General features: G+C 43.6%; 1 protein-coding gene across 3 annotated transcripts; it reads right to left on the bottom strand.

Annotated features, from left to right (window-relative positions):
* Positions 1-1,371: 1,371 nt before the first annotated feature.
* cited1 (Cbp/p300-interacting transactivator, with Glu/Asp-rich carboxy-terminal domain, 1) lies at positions 1,372-7,934 on the bottom strand. 3 transcript variants are annotated; one of them, XM_078547187.1, is made up of 3 exons: positions 7,839-7,924; positions 5,673-5,837; positions 1,372-4,605 (listed from the first exon to the last, which is right to left on the bottom strand). In XM_078547187.1, the coding sequence occupies exon 3, from the start codon at positions 4,578-4,580 to the stop codon at positions 4,116-4,118; it is 465 nt and encodes a 154-aa protein (XP_078403313.1). In that variant the 5' UTR covers positions 4,581-4,605; positions 5,673-5,837; positions 7,839-7,924; the 3' UTR covers positions 1,372-4,115. The 3 variants fall into 3 exon arrangements, with proteins under 3 accessions (XP_078403313.1, XP_078403314.1, XP_078403312.1); XM_078547188.1 differs by lacking the exon at positions 5,673-5,837 and having other exon boundaries at positions 7,839-7,934; XM_078547186.1 differs by lacking the exons at positions 5,673-5,837; positions 7,839-7,924 and adding an exon at positions 4,737-4,901.
* Positions 7,935-8,195: the final 261 nt, after the last annotated feature.

The raw sequence follows: 8,195 nt of genomic DNA, 5'->3' as shown, positions 1-8,195 counted from the left end.
CCAAATGCATTATGGTGTGAGCAGCATATTATCAGGGTCAACTGGCTTGATAACAAGCCTAATTGACCCTAGATTTGTCATTTTAATATGATGGGTGGGCTGCCAATTTTGGCGCCTGCCCCCCTATTATGGTAGTGAGCTGGGGGATATGAGAGAAGGTGGTGGGATGGGCACCCACCCCATTTTACATGCCCCCTCCATGGGAAACACACCTGCTGGAGACACATAAAATTCAGCCCATTAATTCTGTTTCTATCCACAGATGATGTCTGCCTGACCCGCTGAGTATTTCCAGCATTTTCTATTTCTATTAATAAACTAGTGTGAACATGGTCCAATTAAAAACTAGGAATGGAAAGAGAAACTTCACATTTTTATTTAAGAGGGACTGCTCTTAAGCCCCATGGTAGGGAACAACTGAAGGTCATTTCCATCATAATACCATGCAAGTGACTGACATTTGTTGAACTCCCAAATTGACTCATCACATCTGTGTTCTTCAGAATTTTTCTAGGAAACTGTTTCCCATCAAATATGTTGTTTGCACTTAATCAATTGTAAGAATTACAGAATGGTTACAACACAGGAAGGCATTCAGCCCAGTAAGTCCATAAGACCATAAGACATAGGAGCAGAAATTAGGCCATTCGGCCCATCGAGTCTGCCCCGCCATTCAATCATGGCTGATTTCTCAACCCCATTCTCCCGCCTTTTCCCCATAACCTTTGATCCCCTTACCAATCAAGAACCTATCTATCTCGGTCTTAAATACACTCAATGACCTGGCCTCCACAGCCTTCTGTGGCAATGAATTCCATAGATTCACCACTCTCTGACTAAAGAAGTTTCTCCTCATCTCTGTTCTAATAGGTCTTCCCTTTACTCTGAGGCTGTGCCCTTGGGTCCTAGTCTCTCTTACTAATGGAAACATCCTCCCCACATCCACTCTATCCAGGCCTTTCAGTATTCTGTAAGTTTCAATAAGATCCCCCCTCATCCTTCTAAACTCCATCGAGTATAGACCCAGAGTCCTCAAACGTTCCTCATAAGTTAAGCCTTTCATTCCAGGGATCATTCTCGTGAACCTCCTCTGGACCCTCTCCAGGGCCAGCACATCCTTCCTGAGATACGGGACCCAAAATTGCTCACAATATTCTAAATGTGGTCTGACCAGAGCCTTATAAAGCCTCAGCAGCACATCCCTGCTTTTATATTCTAGTCCTCTCGAAATAAATGCCAACATTGCATTTGCCTTCCTAACTACCGACTCAACCTGCAAGTTAACCTTAAGAGAATCCTGGACTAGGACTCCCAAGTCTCTTTGCACTCCAGATTTCTGAATTCACTCCCCATTTAGAAGTCTGAGGCACTTCTCTGTAAGAGCACTTTAAATAGTCCCACTCTCCTGCAAACTCTTTCCCTTTAGGTGCTTATTCAAATCCCTTTCGAAATCTGCCTCTACCACCCTTTCAGGCAATGCTTTCCTGATTGTAACCGTCATTATAATTATAAGCTATTTTAGATTTTCAGTGCCCATCTTTCCACCTGGAGATAACACTGAACTTACTTAACTACTCAGCTTCATTGCTCAAATTATTTTATATGATTTCCTTCTCTTCACCCTTGACAACTATATTTTTAGATTTTTCTCTTTACTGATGACAATCCCAACTCCATTTCCAAAGCAAGAGGGCTGACAAGTAACCTTAAGCTTAAAGGGAGCTTAACAAGCTTAAAGGGACATGATGGCATTGCAGTAATGTCACTTGGCTAGTAATGTAGAGTCCTGACTAATGCTTTGGGGATATAGGTTCAAAACCCACAACAGCAGCTAGTAGAATTTGAATTCAACTAATAACTCTGGAATATAAAGCTAGTAATGGTGACCATGACAACTATCACTGATTGTTGTAAAAACCCATCTGGTTCACAAACATCCTTCGGGGAAGGAAATCTGCTATCCTTACCTGGTCTGGCCTACATGTGACTCCAGATCCACAACAATGTGGTTGACTCTTAACTGCCTTCCAAAATGGCCAAGCAAGCAACTCAGTTCAAGGGCAACAAATTCTGGCTTTGCTAACAACACCCACATCCCAAAAAAACTGGTCCTCTTTTACAACGGTGCTCTCTAACCAGCTCCAGTGAGTGTGCTGTACAGAGTGATATGTGGTGATTGGCTGATTCTTCCTTCTTCTCCCTAAGGAAAGCATCTAACACTCCCAGGCCCTTGCTCCTAATGCTACTTTGATTTTTGATGTAGAGCTCTTGAGACTGTGAAAGCATTATTCGGTTTGTCTCCTGCTTTTAGCACACAAACATGAGCAAGCTTGAAGATTGTCCATTGAATATGCAGGGCTTGGCTATAATCACACTACATTTACCTTCTCCATCCACAACCTGCTGTATGTCAGCAACAAATCTGCTTCTCTCATGTTCCTTTTGGGCTGTAACTTAAAACCTGATGAACTTAATCCTGAACTTTAATCTTTTAATTTTTTAAAGAAAATCATGCTTTGCTTTCTGATAATTCTAAGTTGCACATGATCAAGAATGAACATCAAGCTGCCTGTTAGTATAAAAGGACAGCTGATCATTTATGACATACTACTTACTACTGAGTGATAGAACTTACTGTGCATTGAACTGCAGTGCAAATCCATGTCCTACCTCCACATTACTTTGATTATTTTATTACCTAGTGGGATCTAAATGTCTAATAGTGTGGGTCTAATATCTTAAATTAGAAAATATGTTTTCTACCATTGGGACTTTGTATATCATACAATAGCCCAGCTCAGGAAAGGGGAAAAGAACCAGGTGACTCCTCAGGATTCTGCCAGTATCAATCTGAAACTGGCCACAAGGAGCACAAGAGTTGTCCACAGTGAGTGACAGGCATTCTGATTTCTCTCCCTTGTTGGGGAGAAGTGTCCCTTTGTACCTCCCCTTACAAACCAGGAACATAGCACTATCAGTACTACCATTGCTACATATAATACATATATATAAACCATATATAACATATATATGAGCTATGTAAACACCACAACTCTGAAGTAAGCTGAAACTACTTTGGCCATAGATATGGGACACAAACCATAGGCTGTGGATGCTCAACTGAATGCTCAACAGTGTTTTTCATGGGATATGGCCACTGCTGTCCCTCTGCTTTCACCCTGAATAGCAAGCTTCCAGCTGTATTTGGTAGTTTTCTATATATTTTTCTTTTGTGTTTCTTTAACCAGTTTTTACACAACTGATAAGGTGAGGAGGGCAATGGACTGGATCTGGAAGACTATGAACAGCCTGAAGGAGAAGCTTTGGCCCTTTTCTCCCTATAGGTCAGGACATGATGCTATTTTGTAGAGATGCTTATGCAATCCAAAAGGAACTACATCAAGTTTATGTCAACTTGGGTGTTCAAGTTAAATAAAATATCTGGCATGTGATGTATGGCAGTATGGACTGGTGAGACAAAATCCTTATGCCACTGCCCATCCCAGTCCCAAATTAAATACAGCAAATTCAGAAGTCCAAAAAAGCAATCTGGCATTTTCCAATTTTGTCCACAAGAGAGGATTAGTGTGTTTCCTGCAGAGCTGAGTGTCTCAAATTTGCCATCCAAATGAAAAACAAGAGAGTGGGTTATGGCTGGTGTAACTTTAAGGGAATGTCTATGGTTCTGATTAACCATCCCCAGCTCCCAGGTGAAAAAAAAAACAAAAACGTTGCCAACTTTTTAAGGCACATCAAACAGGATCATAGATCCTTTTGTGTTTCCGAGAAATTAGGATTTCAAGTACCAGCTCCGTTTGTGTCAAACACATCTCGCTGGTGTCCTGCGGTACTGCAAGCAAGCTCCTTCATCGACTGCGACTCGGTCAATGTGGAATTCTTTCCTTGAGAGATGACATTTCTATGACATAACACTTTGCGAAAAGAAAGCCAGTCCACTATCTGAGTATACAGTATTGGTACAGCTTGTAAATAGGGAACTGAATGCAGTCATTCTCAGATCAGTTCACTTCGGCCCAGCTGAGATCTATTTTAATCAGTTGGGATCAGATCAGTCCATACATATATAACTGGCAGCTGGCCAGGCTGGCTCACTGTCAGCAGGTCGGAGTCACATCGGAGGTAAAATCAAACTCATTGTGTCCCAGCCAGAGTTCAGGTAGCTCATCCACTCGGTCCAATCCCAAATCCAGCACCAGGGTCATAAGTACGTCCTCATCGATGAGGTCCGTATCAATGATACCCGGTGGGTGGGAGGCCGGGACTGTCTGGGCTGGGGGCTGAGGAGCAGCCGATGCCTGGCTACCCCCGGGGGCTGCAGTAGTGTGCAGAGCCGAGCCGTGGTACTGGCTGTTGAGTTTCTGCAGCTGCAAGCTGGCCAGCAGCTGCGGGCTGTGCAGGCTGAACTGCTGCTGCTGGACTCCACATGAAGAGGCGATCAGCCCCGAGTGAAACTGTCCATTGCTGCCACCGGAAGCCCTGCTGCGAGTTACTGAATCTCCATAGTGCCTCATTGTGACCGCTTCCCGTTCCTTCAGTCCGGGGTACACCAGAGAACTCATCGACCCACTGAGATCAGCCAAGGACCTGGGGGAGGAGGGGAAAACAATTTTAAATTAGCAACATCCCAGGGATAGAATTGTAAACAGCAACAGTGCATCTTCAGAAAAGAGCACATACCAAAAACTTGTTCATTCTGGGACTTTTTAAATGCATACATTCTAGTCGCTATGTTGCAGCATGTTAGTATTCAGAATTGGCAACAGCGTGTTCCACACTCCTCACCAGATCTCCTCCATACAGTGCGTCTTTTAAGATCAGTTTCTCATTAATCATGTCATAGGGCAAAACAACAAGACTCTTGATGATGGTCCAGCTCTAAGTGGCAAAGCGTTGGGGATCCGATTAGCTCTTTGTGATCTGACAACAGTTTGCTCCAAGTGAGATTGTTAAGACATTTTAAAAGATGCAGTTCATGTGAAACTGACAGCCCCTGCAGACAGAATGCTGTCACTGAAATCAATGTAGAACCCGTGTAGACAACCATACCTAATCTAACCAAAGAAATATTGAAAAGAGTTATAATTGGCAAGCCTAACCTCTTCATTCATAAGTGCAGGGTCAGTAAAGGTCGCTGGCCCTCACGCTCTTCTTATTTCACTATGTTGATCACCCGTGTTTCTCGTTGCCCGGCGGTATTCCAAACATTTATCGCTTTTGAAGAAAGCTGTTCTTCCTATTTTTAATTTAACTTGATGTCCCCTGGTCTTACTTCCCTGCCTTGATTTAAAATAGATTTTTTGGCTTACAGTGTCAATGTCATTTATAAACCGCCATGAGGTAACCTCTTCCCCCCCACCCGCACCCCCCCAACCCCCCCCCAACCCTTAACTGCCTCCATCTGGACTGTAAAGCTTAGCTGTTCTGATTTTTCCTCACAACCAAAGGCACTGGTTTGCAGTTTACACAAAAATATTGAATAACTTGCTGGGATCTTCCAAAACACTAGCACATTTCCTGCAAAATCCCCTAAAATCCTATGTGAAATTTACTTATTCAGTCGCCATGAACCAGTGAACCTGTCCATAACTCAAAGGCCTGGTAATTAATTGCCCGAACCGGAGTTGTAACCCCTAGGTATTACCCCTGCTTACCTCAGCAGTGCCCAGCGGGTGATAAACCAGTTCCGCCAGATATCCTCCCTGACTTCTCACAGTCTGTTGGATATATATCATGTGGTCCAGAGGATTTACAAATGTTAAATCCCTTTAACCTATCAAAGACATCTGCCACACCTGTTTTAAAGTTCTCGATTGGTCCTATAACAAAACAATGGGAAGCAAATTAATGTTTGCTGGATATTTCAAAACATTCTTACAACTACATTCCTGTAGTAACATTTTAATTTTCATCCTCATTTCACACCACTTTTGCCTTCCAGAACTCAAACTTTTTTAATGATCCCTTTGTTGCTATGACACTGGAAGAATGTTTTTCGTTGTATGATGTTTTAACACCGTCTGCTCATCTCATCTCTTGGACTCTTTTTTGTGTTTCTATTATCCCCGTTCATCTGCTATAACACATTCCCACAGCACCCCCAAGGATGTCTCCCATTCCAAATGGACAGTGTCACTGGTTCACTTGGGGAGGGCTAACAAAGCAAGGGATTACACTATGAATGGTAGAACCCTGGAAAGTACTGAAGATCCGAGGGACCTCGGTGTGCATATCCACAAATCCCTGAAGGTAGCAGGGCAGGTAGGTAAGGTGGTTAAGAAGGTTTATGGGATTCTTGCCTTTATTAGCCAAAGCATAGAATACAAGAGCAGTAAGGTTATGCTGGAACTGTATAAAACGCTGGTTAGGCCACAACTGGAGTGCTGTGTGGAGTTCTGGATGGATGTGATCACACTGGAGATGGTGCAGAGGAGATTTACCAGGATGCTGCCTGGGCTGGAGGGTCTGAGCTATGAGGAAAGATTGGACAGGCTGTGGTTATTTTCCTTGGAGCAGTGAAGGTTGAGAGGGGACCTGATAGAGGTGTATAAGATTATGAGGGGCATAGATAGGATGGATAGGAAGGCACTTATTCCATTAATAGATGGGGCAATAACCAGGGAGCATAGATTTAAGGTAAGAGGTACGAGGCTAAGAGGGGAGTTGAGGAGAAATTTTTTCACCCAGAGGGTAGTGGGTGTCTGGAACTCACTGCCTGAAAGGGTGGTTGAGTCAGAAACTCTCATAACATTTAAATAGTATTTAGATATTCGCTTGTGCTGCCATAGCCTCCAGGGCTATGGGCCAAGCGCTGGAAATTGAGATTGGTGTAGTCAGATTTTGTTGACCGTGCAGACACGATGGGCCGAATGGCCTCCTTCTGTGCTGTAGACGTCTATGAGTCCAACACCTGGCCTTTACTGAACTTTTCAAAGCCTAAAAGGCACATATAATAAACATTTAAAATCTTTAACAAGCCCTAAATTGATATTATAGTAATATAGATATAACGGGTCTTGTCTGCCATTAAATGTCTACATAAATGCAGGGCAAGAATATTACAAGGGTTAAAAATGTAGACATTTGTTCAGACGCATGCTTATATTTTATTTTGAGGTTGAACCGCACCGGTTCTGTTCTGTTTGACATGCTTAACTTCTTTCGAGTTCTCAACAGTCACAGATTGTAACTCTTTCAAGTACATTCACAGTTCTTGCTTTCCGAGAGTGGGACATGAACCCACAACCTTCTGATTCAAAGGCGAGGGTGCTATGAACTGAGCCACAACTGACACCTCTTGACATGCTTAACGGTGAACTGATTGTGCGTTGGATGATCGAGACCCATACGTTTCAAATACCATAGAGTCGAGAGATGAAATGCATTGGATGCATTCATTGCATCTTCATCCACAGTTGGGATTATGTCACCTGGATGCTAAACATGGCAGGACCCAGTCTCCCAGGCGGTTGGATTGGTTTGGGGTTTAGCTAAACCCAGCGACCTGTTTGTTCCATAAACACGGTTTCTGTAAATATTCAATTGGAGCCAAGAGGTCTGCCAGCCTGGCTCCAGCTGTTGTTGGTGGGGTCAAACTGGATGAATCTGGTGAGATATCCTTTCAAGCAGCATGCATATCGATGGAAGCTACTTCTGCAGAGGAGCGGCTAGCCCCTGATGAACGGCCAAGTCCACAGCTCCTAAAAGTTGAACAATTGCTGATGTATACTTTATAACATAGTAAGCTTTATAATCTAGTCTGCATTCAATCTGCTGAGCATTAAACAAAGGGGAAAGGGACCCATGGTGTTCAGTCTTACCTTCTCCAAAGTTGCTTCCCCGAACCAGTTGCTCAGGTTTCTGCTGCAAACATGACTTTGGTGATCGGATGGAAATGCAGAACCACAATAACCAACCCCCTCCCCTCCCCAAACACTCCCAGAAAGTAACCCCCCCAATGTCCAGCTTCTGTGTGATGCGGTCCTGTCTCCTTGGGTTGGTGCTGGGGCTCCGCTATCTACACACTGATCTGATCTGGATAAATCCCCGGAGTTGAGGGCTCAGTCCGAGTCGATGAACGGTTGAGTTCTCAATCAGATCCGAGAGAGCAGTTGTTGGTCCCACAGTTCAATTTGACGATTTGCTGGATCACTTACAGCCACAGCGGTATCTGTGCT

This window comes from Cetorhinus maximus, chromosome 8 (assembly GCF_964194155.1).
Source record: "Cetorhinus maximus chromosome 8, sCetMax3.hap1.1, whole genome shotgun sequence".
NCBI lineage: Eukaryota > Metazoa > Chordata > Chondrichthyes > Lamniformes > Cetorhinidae > Cetorhinus > Cetorhinus maximus.
Note: the sequence above shows the minus strand (reverse complement) of the source record. Positions and strands in the feature narration are given on the sequence as shown.